This window comes from Monopterus albus, unplaced genomic scaffold, assembly GCF_001952655.1.
Source record: "Monopterus albus unplaced genomic scaffold, M_albus_1.0 scaffold190.1, whole genome shotgun sequence".
NCBI classification, from domain to species: Eukaryota; Metazoa; Chordata; class Actinopteri; order Synbranchiformes; family Synbranchidae; genus Monopterus; species Monopterus albus.
In genome coordinates, this window is record NW_018128070.1 from 599818 (window position 1) to 616322 (window position 16505).

At 39.9% G+C, this 16505-nt stretch overlaps 2 protein-coding genes across 4 annotated transcripts in view; both read left to right on the forward strand.

Annotated features, from left to right (window-relative positions):
- Window positions 1-10076, forward strand: part of dnajc13 (DnaJ heat shock protein family (Hsp40) member C13) — a 38595-nt gene extending 28519 nt beyond the window's left edge. For 2 of the 3 annotated variants that reach the window (XM_020617464.1, XM_020617465.1), the window contains 24 exons: window positions 72-226; window positions 315-516; window positions 613-728; window positions 873-951; window positions 1035-1170; window positions 1331-1515; window positions 1645-1719; window positions 1812-1931; window positions 2281-2676; window positions 2768-2881; window positions 3056-3172; window positions 3313-3490; window positions 3607-3698; window positions 3781-3880; window positions 3987-4061; window positions 4159-4271; window positions 4367-4536; window positions 4680-4722; window positions 4810-4983; window positions 5063-5242; window positions 6148-6288; window positions 6390-6533; window positions 7086-7185; window positions 8965-10076. In XM_020617464.1, coding sequence (XP_020473120.1) covers window positions 72-226; window positions 315-516; window positions 613-728; window positions 873-951; window positions 1035-1170; window positions 1331-1515; window positions 1645-1719; window positions 1812-1931; window positions 2281-2676; window positions 2768-2881; window positions 3056-3172; window positions 3313-3490; window positions 3607-3698; window positions 3781-3880; window positions 3987-4061; window positions 4159-4271; window positions 4367-4536; window positions 4680-4722; window positions 4810-4983; window positions 5063-5242; window positions 6148-6288; window positions 6390-6533; window positions 7086-7185; window positions 8965-9062 — 3303 coding nt within the window. In that variant the 3' untranslated portion in view covers window positions 9063-10076. Of the gene's footprint in view, window positions 1-71; window positions 227-314; window positions 517-612; window positions 729-872; window positions 952-1034; window positions 1171-1330; window positions 1516-1644; window positions 1720-1811; window positions 1932-2280; window positions 2677-2767; window positions 2882-3055; window positions 3173-3312; window positions 3491-3606; window positions 3699-3780; window positions 3881-3986; window positions 4062-4158; window positions 4272-4366; window positions 4537-4679; window positions 4723-4809; window positions 4984-5062; window positions 5243-6147; window positions 6289-6389; window positions 6534-7085; window positions 7186-7447; window positions 7553-8964 lie in introns of all 3 variants that reach the window. The other variant, XM_020617466.1, reaches the window with a different exon arrangement.
- Window positions 10077-11058: 982 nt separating this feature from the next.
- The window catches only part of topbp1 (DNA topoisomerase II binding protein 1), a 15795-nt gene continuing 10348 nt past the window's right edge, over window positions 11059-16505 (forward strand). Inside the window, exons 1-7 of the mRNA XM_020617477.1 lie at window positions 11059-11411; window positions 11662-11771; window positions 11878-12012; window positions 12103-12246; window positions 13365-13546; window positions 13654-13847; window positions 15610-15792. Coding sequence (XP_020473133.1) covers window positions 11685-11771; window positions 11878-12012; window positions 12103-12246; window positions 13365-13546; window positions 13654-13847; window positions 15610-15792 — 925 coding nt within the window. The 5' untranslated portion in view covers window positions 11059-11411; window positions 11662-11684. The remainder of the gene's footprint in view (window positions 11412-11661; window positions 11772-11877; window positions 12013-12102; window positions 12247-13364; window positions 13547-13653; window positions 13848-15609; window positions 15793-16505) is intronic.

Below are 16505 nucleotides of genomic sequence, written 5' to 3' on the forward strand. Positions count from 1 at the left end.
TTACAAAAGATTGTATTATATAGGTTGTGTGAATGAAAAATGATATTTGCCTCTTGGTGCCCTTCTTCCAGTCTAAGGGTCAGGACATAGTTCAGCGTAGTGTTCTGGGATCAGTGCTGCCTGAGGCAATGGTGTGCTATCTGGAGAACTACGAGGCTGAACGCTTTTCAGAGATATTTCTTGGAGAATTTGATACACCTGAGGCTATTTGGAGCAGTGAGATGAGGTAGAAATTAGTCTATGTCATGTGTAATCTACTTTAGAAGTATTTAGAAATGCAGTAGTAAAATTGTTGGCTTAATTGTTTGTTTCAGGCGAATGATGATTGAGAAGATAGCAGCCCACATAGCTGACTTCAGCCCCAGGCTGCAGAGTAATACACGGGCTCTCTACCAGTACTGCCCCATCCCCGTGATCAGCTTCCCTCAGCTAGACAATGAGCTCTTCTGCAACATCTACTACCTCAGACATTTCTGTGACACTACACGCTTTCCCAGCTGGCCCATTCGAGATGCTGTATGTCCAAAGCTTGTAGTGCCTTATCAGTGTCCTGCTTGTATCTCTAATAAGGGGTTATTTTAACATTGTGGTCCACCACCATTGTCCTAATAGGTGAAGCTGCTAAAAGACACTCTTGAAGCCTGGAAGAAGGAAGTAGAGAAGAAGCCTCCTTCTATGTCTGTAGATGATGCCTATGAAGTCCTCAACCTCCCCAAAGGACAAGGGCAGTGAGTGGCCTTTGATTTGTTGTTATTCCTATTGAAATTTAAATTATTTATCATTCAAGTTTTACATTTTGGTGGTAGGATTCAATCACTGTTGTGTTTTTATAGTGATATGTCACTGTTTATGTTTGTCATTTTTATCTTCAGGCATGAGGAGAGTAAAATCAGGAAAGCTTATTTCAGACTGGCACAGAAGTACCATCCTGACAAGAACCCAGAGGGCAGAGTATGTGTTATCTGTTCTACTATAATGTGTATGTTCAGTTTCAGATTTAGGATTTAGTTTCAGCAAATCTTTGTCTCTTTTAGGACATGTTTGAGAAAGTTAACAAAGCATACGAGTTCCTCTGCACGAAGTCTGCCCGAATTGTAGATGGTCCAGACCCAGAAAATATCATCCTTATCCTCAAAACTCAGAGCATCCTGTTCAACCGACACAAACAAGGTATGTAAATGGATCAGCTTATTTTCTTTCATGTCCTTTCCAACATCAAATCTGAAAAGAAACAAGTTCAGGCACATTTTCCTAATACTAAAAAAGTGAAGTTTGTTTAACTGAGTGTTAACTAACATTGTAAATCCTCTGACCACTTGCCTATAAACAGAGCTGGAACCCTACAAGTATGCCGGTTACCCCATGCTCATCAAAACAATCACAATGGAGACGGAGGATGAGCAGCTCTTCTCCAAGACCTCCCCCCTCCTCCCGGCTGCAGCTGAACTGGCCTTCCACACGGTCAACTGCTCGGCTCTTAATGCAGAGGAGCTGCGTCGTGAGAACGGCATTGAGGTATACATACAAATTTATACTAGCCACTGTCAATGAAACACTATAGCCGTCTATATATGTGTGGACTGATATGTGTTGTGTGGATCATTGTGATTGAGTTAATGATAATTGTTGCCTGTATTTATTCAGATGTTGTTGGAGGCTCTTTCTCGGTGTGTTGCTGTATTAACTGCATCCAGCAAACCTGACGACATGGCTGTACAGGTAAAGTGATTACAAAACCCAAAGTGTTTATCCACCTGAAGTCAGCTCTTGAAAGATGAGTTCTATACTGCCCTAATACCTTTTCATCACAGGTGTGTGGACACATCTGTAGGTGCTACAGTGTAGCCGCTCAGTTTGAGGAGTGCAGGGAAAAGATCATTGAACTGCCCAATATCATCAGGGATCTGTGTCATGTCTTGTACTATGGAACGGTGAGAGTCTTGCACCAATTTTTTCTTAATTTGTCTGAGCTTCCTTGTGTATAGATTTGAAGAAAAATCTTTGAAGTGATTCTTTTACACAAGTTGTCATCATCCTCTCCCAACATTTATTTTAAGAAACGGCATTAAAATGCTGCTTATATCTAACAGCCCATTTTATGCCAAGAAGCTAAATCTTACATTTTTGTCATCTTATTTTTTTCTGCTGAAATGCAACCTGTAGTAGCTTTGGTGTTAGCTTTAGACTCGATCTGCAGCTATAAGAGTCGGTGCCTTAAACATTTACTAGGATGTATTTTTCTCAACTTTGAGTCATATTCTCCCCTGTGCCTCCTTTTAGGGTCTCCCAAAGACTGCAGCCTTGGCAGTACAGTGTATCAGCTCCTTTGCAGTGGATTTCTTTTTACAGACCCATCTGTACCATGCTGGTGTGCTATGGCACCTGCTGGTCCACCTTTTCAACTATGACTACACTCTGGAGGAGAGTGGCGTGCAAGCTAGCCAGGAAACAAACCAACAGGAGGTTGCTAACAGCTTGGCTAAGCTTAGTCTAGTGGCTCTCAGCCGTCTGGGAGGCTACAATCAAACACCACACACCCTGGATGCTAACAACCCAGTTCCAGAGATCAATGGCACAGAGGGCACACCTCCAGAGAACCCTACCATCCGCAAGAGCTTAGCGGCCATGTTGACCCCATATATATCAAGGAAGCTGGGAACAGGATCTCCTGCTGAGGTCAGTTGAACAGGTGGAGAGGAATATCACAAATAAACTTGCATCATCAGCCACAGCAGACTGAATTGTACATCTCCTGTTCTACATTTAGGTCTTGAAGCTGCTAAATAGTAACTCAGAAAACCCGTATCTGATCTGGAACAATGGAACCCGAGCCGAGCTGATCGAGTTCCTGGAGGGTCAGCAAGAGGGAAACATAAAGAGGGTAGGAAAAATGGGTGATTGAGGCAAATGGGTGAAAAGCCTGACCATGCCTAAAAGCTGTTTATAGAAGGGAAATTTCCCATATAGATTTCATTGATAAGTGTATATGTAATCTTAAAATGAGTATCCATTATCAGTTACTTATTAATGCATCCTCTTTGTGATCTCTTCACAGGGAGAAAATGATAAAAGCTTTGGTGCAGAATTTGTGTTCAGCGAACACAGCAAAGAGCTGATAGTTGGGGAGATTTTTGTCCGCGTCTACAATGAGCAGCCATCTTTTCCACTTGAGGTGAATGCAGGATTACAGTGAATACTGATGTGAATATTGAAACTAGTAACTAAAACCATAGAGTATTTTGTTTTCAGCATTTCTTCCATATAATGGATTGTTTTATTATGCAATAATGAGATTTTATCATCTGTTTATAGTACCCCAAAGCATTTGCAGCCAGCCTTCTGGATTATGTTGGCTCCCAGGCCCAGTACCTCCACACTTTATTGGCCATGAGTCAAAGCAACAAGGTGGAGTCCCAACAGCACGCCGAGAGGCTTCACTTTGCTGAGATGGCTTTAGAGGCGCTCCGTAATGTCATAAAGAACAACCCTGGTTAGCTGTGACACTTCTGGTCTTGTTTACTAAAGAACACAACCTGTTGATCTTGTCAAAAGAAAGATGTATGCAGTAGGCTGCTTTTCTAAACTATTCTCTCTGTACAATTCTAGGTTCTGAGTCAGAGTGCATTGGTCATTTCAAGCTGCTTTTCTCTTTGTTGCGGGTTCATGGCGCTGGCAGAGTTCAGCAGCTGGTTTTGGAGGTAGAGCCTAACCGTTATCTGAAACAAATATCTGGCATTTCTAATGCCCATACATTTTAATAATACTGAGTTTTCCCCTCAGGTTGTGAATACTGTGACATCAAATCAAGAATGTGTGAGCAACATTGCTGAGTCTCTGGTGTTGTCAAACCTTCTGTTGCTGCTACACTCACTCCCCTCCAGTAAGAAAAACTCATCGTTTTACTGTTTGTGTTCCTTTTCTCAGTGCTTATTGCAGTGTTTTACCTTTGGGCTCACCTTTTTTTTTTTTTTTTTTGCAACTTGTAGGTCGACAAATTGTGCTGGAAACCCTGTATGCACTGACGTCTAATACAAAGATAGTCAAAGAGGCTATGGCAAAAGGTCAGTGTAATTGTACTTTTTTTTTTTTTCCTGAAGATTGCTGCATATTTGTGAATTCAAGTTCTTGGATGCTCACGTTAATCTGTCTGGCCCTCAGGTTCCCTGATCTACTTGCTAGATCTCTTCTGTAACTGCACACACCCCCAGGTTCGCACACAGACCGCAGAGCTCTTCTCCAAGATGACCTCAGACAAGCTGGTCGGGCCAAAGGTGAGTCTGAACAAGAAGCCTGTCCTTGTTACACTATCATGTGTCATTGTAAATCCTAACCTCACTAATCATTTGCATGTCTTGCTCTCTGCAAGGTGCGTCTCACACTGATGCGTTTCCTCCCGGCTGTGTTCATGGATGCTATGCGAGACAATGCCGAAGCAGCAGTGCACATATTTGAGGGAACACATGAAAACCCTGAACTCATCTGGAATGACAGCTCAAGGGAGACGGTGTCCACCACTGTCCGGGAGATGATGCTTGAGTATGACATGAGCATAATTTTATTCCCTATTTAATCAACTGCTAGCAGAATGGTCAAGAAGGTGCCCGGTATAAAACAGTGGAGGATCTTAACTGCCTAACGTAATGCTTAAAATAATGTCCTTTTCCTTCAATCTTTTCAAGGCACTTTAAACAGCAGAAGGATAATCCTGACGTGAACTGGAAAGTAAGTGCAATAATGCATTGTTGCATCGTGATAATTTGTAATGTTGTAAGTAATTTGTTGGACATGATTTAATGTCTGTGTGCTCAGTTGCCAGAGGACTTCACATTGGCTTATGGAGCAGGACAGGGTGAACTCGAAGTTGGTGGAGTTTTCTTGCGGATCTTTATTGCTCAGCCGGGCTGGGTGTTACGCAAGCCTCGAGAGTTTCTTGTGTCGCTCATGGAGACCCTGACTGAGCTGCTGGAGAAGAACAATCCCAACGTGAGCTACTGAAACACACATGATTTGATACTTTTCTCAGACAGTTTCAAGTTTGGCTAACATTTCTGGGTTCCTGCAGGGTGAGGCCCTGGAGACTGTTACGACAGCAACAGTCTGTCTGTTCAGCACACAGAGTCAGCTGGCTGACCAGGTTCCACCTCTGGGTCACCTGCCACGCATCCTGGCAGCACTCAACCACAAGAATAACGCTGTGCCCAAGAGCTCCATCCGCCTCATACATGTGCTATCAGACAATGAGGTGAGGAGTACAAATTTGGAGTCTGTAGGAAAATGCTGAAATATATTAACTGAGTTGCAGGACCAAGTCCTTTTGGATCTTGACCCATATTTGCCATTAAATGTTGGGATATCTCTACAATCCATTTGATTTTGGTACTGATCTGGATTATAATCCAGATCCAGGAATTTTTTTTTTTTAAAGGATTCTTCACCATTGTGAGATTGGGCCAACGTCAGTCTTATGATTGGCACAGAGCCTTGGAGGACAAAAAAAAAACTCTTCCAACGCGGTAGCTAACACTGGCCACTTGATACAACTGCAGCACAGGCTTGTTAATTTTCTAGTTATGTCCTATTCAAATACTCATTGGTAGGTATGAAGGGGTCCAAGTTGTACCTAAGAGCCAGTCTTGTCTTTTATTTCACTTCCTGTATTCTAAATCTACTCCACCAAGAGAGATGACAAGCAGCGGTGGTTGAGCAAGCTAGCATGTGAATGAACAGAGGGAGCAGCGCTAGCAAAACAAAGCAGTGAATCAGAAATAAAATATTATTTTGATTGTTTCATGGTAGTTGCATTCTACAGCACACAAGCACAGCCACACCCCTGCACAATCCTGTGGGAAGGATTTTGTGTGAATGCAGTCAAAGGACTGGCTTGAGCCTCCTGACTGTCCTGTACCTTGTGTGTAGCTAAGTCTTACATTTGCTCAGACAGACAGTCATACTATCATGGGAACACTGCTTGTAGGTGTAATGATATTATAGGGACACTGAGCTGCCTTAGTATAGGTTTGCGCTGTCTGAGAGCCTTCTAGTTTATTATTATTATTTACAGCACTCGAGCAATTTATTGCTTAGCTGGTGACTTTTCTGGATAAGAATACACTAATATTCTTAATTAAAGCTTTTTGTTTTGTCTAGCTGTGTGTACGTGCCATGGCTGCTCTGGAGACTATTGGTCCCCTAATGACTGGGATGAAGGGTCGTGCAGACATGGCTGGATTGGCTTGTGAAGCTCTCAACCGCATGTTCCAGAAGGAGCAGACAGAATTAGTGGCCCAGGTAAAATGTTTCCAGTTTTTGTATTTTTTAAATTTTCTAACAACATATGTGATGACCATGTAGCCTAAATAGTATAGCATTTTTGTTAATGATCTGAACAGGCTCTAAGAGTGGAACTGGTTCCATACCTGCTGAAGCTACTGGAGGGAGTTGGCTTGGAGACTTTAGACAACCCCTCAGCCACCAAGGCCCAGATAGTAAAGGCTCTCAAGTCCATGACTCGCAGTCTGCATTATGGAGAGCAGGTATAACTGGGTGATGTGGCTAACAGGATTATCAACCAAATAGTACTGTTATTTATGATCTAATTAAATAATTCTTAAAGTGCCCATGGCATGCTCATTTTGCTCATTTCCAGCCATTTAATGTTTAATCTTGGGTAGCTCTAAATTAGCTTGGAGGAGAGAAAATATACCCACAAAATTAGGAGCAGTTGAAAAATTCTGCTTTTACAATGGCACCGGTGGATGTCAGGGAAGCTCCCATGAACTCTCGATGGCCTAGATTTTATGACCATTCAAGGAGATCCTTATATTATCATGTAATACTTTATTTTGGTAGAAAAAGTCCTGCAAGTGAGACTTTACGAGATGTTTATAAACCCAGTTGGTTCTGCATAGAAATACTAGAACATACGTACACCTCATTTTTTGAGCTTTAGGTCATGTCTAAGATGAGAATTCACCCTTGTAACATTGTAGACAAGTCAAAAAACAAGGAAAAGCATGCAGTAGGCCCTTTAAAGATTCCATTGTGCTTGTTATTTATTCAGTTTATACATTCTGCACTTGTTGCAGGTGAATGAGATTCTAGCAAGGTCGTCAGTGTGGAGTGCATTCAAAGACCAGAAACATGATCTCTTCATCTCTGAGTCTCAGACCGCAGGCTACCTGACAGGTACAGTTATTTCTAGAAATGAGATGGCATCACAAAACTTGACATTTTCTGAACAAACAAACCTGTTGAGTCTTTAAAAGGTAAGTCTTGAGTGCATTTCTTTGAGCTGTTGTTAAATCCTAATGCTTTGCTTTATCCTAAACACTACCTTGTGGCTGACTCCTCACTTGTGCTTAAACCTAGCAACCCTTTTTTCTCCATGTCCTATAACTTCCTGGCTCTGCCCTTCCCTTCCTCCTTGTCCTCCACATTTCTTCCTCAGGGGTATCGACTCCTTCTCTTCTGGCTGCCAGCAGCCCACTGCGAGGTGGGCTCTAGACTCCTGAGCTGGGCCCTCACAGCCCTCCTCTTTTTTGCTCTGATGCAGGTAGACTTTGACCTTGCTCCTACTGCCATTGCCTACCTGTTTACCTCCATCTGTGTTCCACAATTCATTTCCATTCCAACCTCTCCAGTTTTGCAGTGATGAACATTTAACACTGCCTTCATCTCCATTCTGTATCACACTTGAAGTTGAGAAATTAACAAAAATACCCTGGGAAGTTGAGAGTTAAAACTTTGTGCAAAAATACTCCTGACTTTGTCACAACTGTGGTTGCTGTCCTGTATGATTTGGGATCAGCCAAGGGATTGTGAGAGAAAAAAGCACAGTTTTTGATTAGGAAACGGTAAATCCTGAAATAACAAATATAGCCAGCAATGGAAGAAAAAGCAAGGCCACTCAACAAAATGTCAACCAAAGAATGAATTAAGGGCAGGTTTGCCCTGTACCTGACCCTGTACTTCACTCAGTGTTTTCAGTAATTCATTTAAGAGTTGAAGTTATATTATGTCTGGCTCTTACTGTTAATATGATAGTGTATATAAGATACAAAAAGTGACACAATTGATCGAAATCAATTACACTTTTGGTGTCATGCTACATGTGTTTTGTATAAATGTGACATTAGCCTAAGGAAATGACCCTAAAATTTGGTAAACTAATACAAGACATGTTTAAAGTTTTTGGACCTAAATTTTGGCTTTCTCCAGGAGTTGGTACTAAATCCAAGCTTCTAAGTACTCTTGGGGGTAAAAGCATACAGCAGCAGGTTTGCACACAGCAAACATAGTATTTAAAAATGCACCGCATGAACGTTTATTTTAATGTACAAGCTAATATTCTTATTCAGAATATCAAATGTCTTTTGTTGCAAAGTTGTGAATTTGTGTTAACATTGAGGTAATGTTGGCATTTTCTAAATTATCCAGCATTTTGAGTATTGAGCTACTTTTTCTACTTTGTAACGGGGATTTGCAGCTCATACTTGAAAACAAAATAATAGGGTTAATAATAGGGTTCAATCAAAAAGTTGCTTTATTAGTAAGAAATAGTAAAATAAAATTAGAAAAAGCACCTCTGAATCTACAAATGCAAATGGAAATCAGGGTACCTCTACTCAGTTCTTCACTTATGAATAAAAAAATATATATAATTCTTCCATGTTGAGCATCATTCCATATACAGAAACCTTCCCAAACACTGTCATCCACTCCAGATAAAGAGGCACTTAAGACAGCTTCCACTTCCTAAGAATAATTTATCTGGGCATTATTGCTTCATGAAATGTTAAGCGTCTATTAACTGGGCCTAAATAGGATCATAGCACTCTTTGTAGTGATCTCATCACTTCATACATAAAGTAGTTTGTCTTAGTTTAGTATGGCATTGGAGCTCACCACTAACACTCCAGTTATCTTTATCTCATACCTGCACTGTATCTTATTTACCTCCTGTAGGTCCAGGAGTAGCAGGTTACCTTACAGCAGGAACTGGCACCACGGTAATGCCCAGCGTCCCACCCCCTGTGGACAATGACATTGGAGACCAAGGCTGATGAAAACACACACACACACACACACAGTCACGCTCAGGCACCCAGACTGCCCTGCAGCTTCACAGTTGCAGCTCAGAGAGAAACTGAGCTACTCAGACATGGGGATGAGAGAGAGAGAAAAATGGACGAGAGTGGGCCGTCACTGACTATCACCAAAATCTCCCCCTCCAACACCACCTTCAGTATCGCTCTTGTCTCCCTTTTACAAATGGCACTAAAGTCTTCACAAACACTTCGAAATGATCTCAATTGGTGACCACATATGTTTTGTTTCTGTGCTTTTTTTTTTTCTTTCAATGACACAGAAGAGTTTACTTTTTGTATGAATATATTTTCTACTCGATGTTTTCCATCAGAAAGACATTGGAAAACTGAGGCTTGTTATGTCATTCCGCTTGGTTATATTCTGTTTGACTGCATTTACCCCTAAATCCCAATTGAGTATTTGGTCTCACGTGTGACACATTTGTGCACAGGACCTATCCACTTCTGTCATTTACTAGTCTACATAATGAATTCTCATATGGAAATGGAAACATGTTATATAAAAAAAAAGAAAGAAGGAAATCAAAAAATGGATGTGTATGATTTCTCTGTTCTTTTTCATTACAAGAAAATGACACAGCTCAGGCTGATGCTGTCCACTTGTGTAGGTTGTTTTTTTTTTTTTTTTGGCACAGATCTGCTCTCCACTTGTCCAGCCTTCTATTCCTTTGCTTTGTTCTGCTCTCTCTTTGAAGAATACCCTTTCTGCCTCACATTTTTAAAGTAATTCTCCTCCTCCCCCAAAATGTAAAATGCACTAGTATATTTATAAGCGAATAATTACCACGAAAATGAGCTTCTGCTAAGATGTGATGGATGTTGACCGATTATGAATCATTGTGAAAGACTAGTGCAATTTGTGAACTGTTTAATGTAATATTACACATATAAACTTTCTATATTGAATGTACATTAAAAAAATCAGTTGCACTTGTACATAAAATTTTAAGAAATAAATGGGAACCCACAGTGTTGTTTTTGGTATTTACATGCGTGTTTTTGAAGTAACATTTAAAAAAAAGTGAGCTGTTTGTTGTCCACTGGTTGGACAGGTTTGGTCTTTAGAAAATCAATACATCAAAGTATTTGTTGGAGTTTTCTATGCCTTGCCAGTTGATCATATTAACATGTTAAAAACATGGCTTCTAATGTGAGAGTGCTAAAGGTGCCACAGAAGAAACACCAGATGTTTTACAAACTATATAAAATACTTGGACATTTGACATGATGATAAAATCAAATCTGTAAACCAATTTTTTTTCCCCCCCACCACAATTTTATTTTGGATGAGGCTTTTAGACAATTTCAACTTTATGTTGGGAAATAGAGACAGACTAACTGAATAGTTAACTAAATAAAAGAACAGCTTTAAACTTTCTTTTTGGTGTCTGGACAAATTTTGAGTCATAATCTAATGGTCTTGCAGCTTGATCTAAGATTTGTTCAGACTGCACAGAATTTAATATAGGAGTTCATATTTGATAACTGCAGTCTAATAATAATGAATTTTAGCTTTCATGGTTTTAACTTGAATAGAAATTACAGGTTGTATAGGATGAAACATACAATAAATAAACTCTCAAAACCTATGCTAAACTAGCTTGGTCACTTATGGATACAAATATTTTGTATTTTTGTGTGGTATCAATTCTATAAGATAAATGCCTCTTGTAAGAAAAGATCTTTTTTTCTGGAGAACAAATAGCTGATAAAATATTTGCTGGATAGAACAACAAATTTAAAATGGTTTTATTGATCAGCTTTTACCAGGTATGTGTTAAAACAGGATCATCCTCACAATCCACATAAATTCCATCAAAGCTTAAAACGAAAAGTTTTAAATGTGACTTAAAGTAACTAGCTAGCGCGGACGTGACGTCATGACGCCAGCTCTGTTGCGGATCGTTTTAACGCTGGAGTCCGGCTCCACACGGTCGGATTAGTAGGGAACACAGGATGTTTCGCAAAAGGCGCGAATAATATCAACAAAGAGTAGCTAGTTGGGTTCTAACTTAGCTAGCCTAAGCTATGCTCGTTAAGTTATAAAAAAAAAATGTATGTTACTTTTTCAGTGCTCTATAGACTATATGCTTGTTTAAAATATAATCGGTTCGAAAGTTAATTTCAGTTAAGTTGACGCAGGCTTTGTCTAAACAATACTATAACACTGACTGTAGCGTTAAATAAACTTGTTCACAAGCCATAGTGACGTTAAGCTAGTTCCCTATGAGTAGTTATACTTCATATTACTGTCGGAATATAAACACTGCCTCTAAATTGATTGATAGAGTCCATCAATACGGGGTAAGTAACAACGCGAGTCATCAATTTAACTAACTGCTAGGTAACATTAACGTTATATTACTATTTTACAGGTAGTAGCACGCTAATATGTGACGTTATAATACTGTACCAACCCACCTTAGCCACTTTAGCTCGCTGAAATGTCACATTCAGTTTTACAAAAGAATACAAAATAGCTATAGCGTTTTCTCTGTTAAGTGTAAACACAAAGGCTAATGCTATTGTCACAGTCACTAACTTGTTTCTACAGGTCCTTTTAAATTTAGGTTGACCATGTCCAAAGAAGGCGTGAAATGCAGCCTTGTGAAGATAGTGGAGAGTAAAGGGCATAAACCGAAATATGCTGACAAGATTTATGAGGTAGGCTCCATTATCTGGCTCAAACGTGTTGTTTAGGCTTACATTTTGCCCCCATTGTACTGTCTTAATGTTTGTAGCTGATATTATTTGTCTTGTGTTTATACAGGCCATTATGGCGATGCAGTCTGTAGCGTATCTGAAATTCGTTGACGAGGATGATGTTTTGCAGATGGACAAGAAAGACAATTCTTTGTTTGTTTTCAGCAACTTCAACACTCCAGCTTTTCTGCACTGCAAGAAGGTCAAACTCATACTTTGATACAATGGAATTGCTGAAACATTACCGTTTTGAGACTGTTTTCTTTAACACTCTTTGTTATCTGTCATGTAGCTTGACTGCCGAGTGGTGAGTCCACTAGTGGTGGTGTATTGCCTTCAGCAGCAGCGCTGTGTACCCAAAGCACAGAAGCCCATTTATAACATGGCCATGGCTGACATTACTGTTTGCTGCACCAACATGGATAGAGCAACGAGGGTTAGTTCACTGGGTCTGATACCTTGTAGATTGTTGCCTTAGAAGCCAGCAGCTGAATAAATGCCACACACATCAGTGATGATAGGAACGATTGAGACATAAAACACAAGAAAACAAAGCTCTTTACTGCTACAGCAGTAGAGGAAAAGTTACATTAAAAGTAAAAAACATAAATCTAGAAAGCAAGCTAGAATATATTAAAGTGCACCATAGAGCAATAGTAAATAATAATAAAAAAGAATATCTACATAGTTAAGTGGTTTTATGCCAACTCTGACTTATCCATTTTCCTTTCTGTAAGACACATCTTCACTTCATACTTAAAGCACCATAATGTTGCCTGTGGCTTCCTCTATGTCTGCTGTTTGGATGTTTTGGGTAACTTCAGTTTGTATGGTTTACTGCATTGTTATATACAGTAGACGTGGAATAACTGAAAGAGCAGATTTCCTTGCTTTGGTTTTATACAGTCATTTCCAAAATATATTCAGAACACTTCACTTTTTGTACATTTTATTGTGCTGTAGATCAGATAATTTTAAAAGGATAAAATTGCCATTTTCCCCATCAATCAATACATTTTCAGAAATGTTTGCAAACTTAGAAAAAAGTCAAAAAATTAAATCTCAGATTGACATACATTTTTAGACATTTATGACAGAGTGGCCTGACAGAAGCCGTTTTAAGTAAAAGGCATATGACAGCGTGCTTGGAGTTTTCCAGATGACATTTAAAGGACCCTGAGAGCATGAGAGAGACACAAATTGAGCTCTTTAGTTAGAACTTTAATTAATTTGGCTGCCCAGCACCAAAGACTGCTCATTACCTGGCTAATGCCATCCATACAGTGAAGCTTGGTGGTGGCAGAATCATGCCAGGGAGGAAGGAAAAAAAAGAAAGAAATGTCTTTGATTTTTAATAGCAAATCACAAATTATTGCATTTCAATGAAAAGCAGCAAGTCTGAATAGGACCAGCTTGTGTGAGAAATGAATACAGTATTTAAGTATAAATTTTAGAACAATAACGTTTCTCCATATAGGGTTAAGAGAGTTAGCACAGTGTATTTTAAGTATCCGTATGGTTAAGTCTGTCTGAATGATTGCTTTTTTTCTATAGGCAGAGGTGATGGATTTGGTGCAACTCATGGGTGGAGAAGTCCTTCTTGACCTAAATTTAACTGTCACACACCTGATAGCAGGAGAGGTGGGCAGCAAGAAATACTTGGTAGCTGCTAGCCTGCATAAACCCATCCTGCTGCCCACATGGGTCAAAGCCTGCTGGGAGAAATCTCAGGACAGGTACACTCCCATTTAGAAAAGAAATAATAGTTGAAATTAAGATATGACCAATAAGGATATGGAAAAATAATAAACATTGGTCTCTTGCATCTTTTGGTTCCCTCCAGTCTTTTCAGGTATACAGATCTACCCATGGAAGGCTATCTGTGTCCGGTGCTACTTGGCTGTACTGTGTGTGTCACAGGCCTCTCCATCACAGAGCGCAAAGAGGTGGAGCGGCTCTGTGTACAAAATGGGGCCAAATATACCGCTACGCTCAAAGTAAATGAGTGTACACACCTCATTGTTGATGAAAAAACAGGTAAGTTACCAGCAGTTTAAGCACAGTGGACAGTCATTGCCATTACAAACCCGATTCCAAAAAAGTTGGGATACTGTACAAAATGTGAATTAAAAACAGAATGCAATGATGTGGAAGTTTCAAATTTCAATATTTTATTCAGAATACAGCATAGATGACACATAAAATGTTCAAACGGAGAAAATGCATCATTTTGAGGTGATGTTAAATTTCATGGCATCAACACATCTCAAAAAAGTTGGGACAAGGCCATGTTCACCACTGTGTGGAATCCTCTCTTCTTTTTATCACAGTCTGCAAACGTCTGGGGACTGAGGAGACAAGTTGCTCAAGTTTAGGAATAGGAATGTTGTCCCATTCTTGTCTAATACAGGCTTCCACTTGCTCAACTGTCTTAGGTCTTCTTTGTCGCATCTTCCTCTTTATGATGCACCAAATGTTTTCTATGGGTGACAGATCTGGACTGCAGGCTGGCCATTTCAGTACCCAGATCCTTCTTCTACGCAGCCACGATGTTGTAATTGATGCAGTATGTGGTCTGGCATTGTCCTGTTGGAAGATGCAAGGTCTTCCCTGAAAGAGACGACGTCTGGATGGGAGCATATGTTGTTCTAGAACTTGGTCATACCTTACAGCATTGATGGTGCCTTTCCAGATGTGTAAGCTGCCCATGCCACACGCACTCATGCAACCCCATACCATCAGAGATGCAGGCTTCTGAACCGAGCGCTGATAACAACTTGGATTGTCCTTGTCCACTTTAGTCCAGATGACATGGCGTCCCAGTTTGCCAAAAAGAACTTAAAATCTCAATTCGTCTGACCACAGAACAGTTTTCCACTTTGCCACAGTCCATTTTAAATGAGCCTTGGCCCAGAGAAATCGCCTGCGCTTCTGGATCATGTTTAGATATGGCTTCTTTTTCGACCTATAGAGTTTTAGTTGGCAACGGTGAATGGCACGGCGGATTGTGAAACCGTCAATGTTTTCTGGAAGTATTCCTGAGCCCATGTTGTGATTTCCATTACAATAGCATTCCTGTATGTGATGCAGTGCCGTCTAAGGGCCCGAAGATCACGGGCATCCAGTATAGTTTTCCGGCCTTGACCCTTACACACAGAGATTGTTCCAGATTTTCTGTTTTCGCCGCAGCATTGGGGGAATTGGTGATCCTCTGCCCATCTTGACTTCTGAGAGACACTGCCACTCTGAGAGGCTCTTTTTATACCCAATCATGTTGCCAATTGACCTGATAAGATGCAAATTGGTCCTCCAGCTGTTCCTTATATGTACATTTAACTTTTCCGGCCTCTTATTGCTACCTGTCCCAGCGTTTTTGGAATGTGTAGCTCCCATGAAATCCAAGATGAGCCAATATTTGGCATGACATTTCAAAATATCTCACGTTCAACATTTGATATGTTATCTATATTCTATTCTGAATAAAATACTGGAATTTCAACCTTCCACATCATTGCATTCTGTTTTTATTCACATTTTGTACAGTGTCCCAACTTTTTTGGAATCGGGTTTGTAAAAACATTTGTAAGAAAGGGCATTAGAAATCTTGCCTTTCTTGATTGCATGATTAATATTCAGTTATTTTTTTTACTGAATTCAGCAGAAAATTATTTAATAAAATCTTGTTCAATATTAAGAAGTCATGGTGCTTCCTAAAAATAATCACCATAATAATTCCATCTGTATACTTGAACATGGTACTCTTATTGGTATGAGTTTTATTCTGAGTATTTGTATTTAGTTGCAGGTGAGAAGTACCAGTGTGCTCAGAAATGGAATGTGCATTGTGTGTCTCTGCGCTGGCTGTTTGACAGCATAGACAAGGGATTTTGTCAAGATGAGAGGAAGTACAATGTGAAGCTCAAATCATCAAAAGTCACTCAACCGCACACTTCTACTCCTACTGGCACCAGCAAGAAAGATGGTGAGCCACAGACAGAAGGGGCCCTTCTTTGTTCTTTGCTGAATTTTATTTGTATACTTCATCTCCATCAGGTCACAACACGTGCCACTTAACCCTCGTCTTGTGTTAGGGAAGAACATATATCAGAACACATTTTCAATGACCACACGCTGTATGCCCCCCCTCCACACACACACACACACACACATTTATATTTCATACAGGATACCTGGGTTCCCTGGACCCAGGGCTAATAAAAGTGTCTTGCATAATTCAAACAGCTACATCTGCTCTCACATTGACCCCTGAACATTTTAGCATATGTATTGTAACGGTGTTGCATAATAATTTTTTCCACTCATATCTTTATTATAATTAATTTTATAGCAACACTAAGAAAATCCCACAACATTGGCTGAATAACAAAATTCATGTATAAATGTGATAGAACACAGGTAAAGGGCAAATGTTAACCATACAGTGAGGAACAGAAGTATTTGAACACCCTGCGATTTTGCAAGTTCTCCCACTTAGAAATCATGGAGGGGTCTGAAATTCACATTGTAGGTGCATTCCCACTCTGAGAGACAGAATTAAAAAAAAAAAATTCAGGAAATCACATTGTATGATTTTTAAAGAATTTATTTGTCTTGCACTGCTGAACATAAGTATTTGAACACCTGAGAAACAGCAAGAATGCTGGCTCTCAAAGACCTGTTACTGTGCCTTGAAAA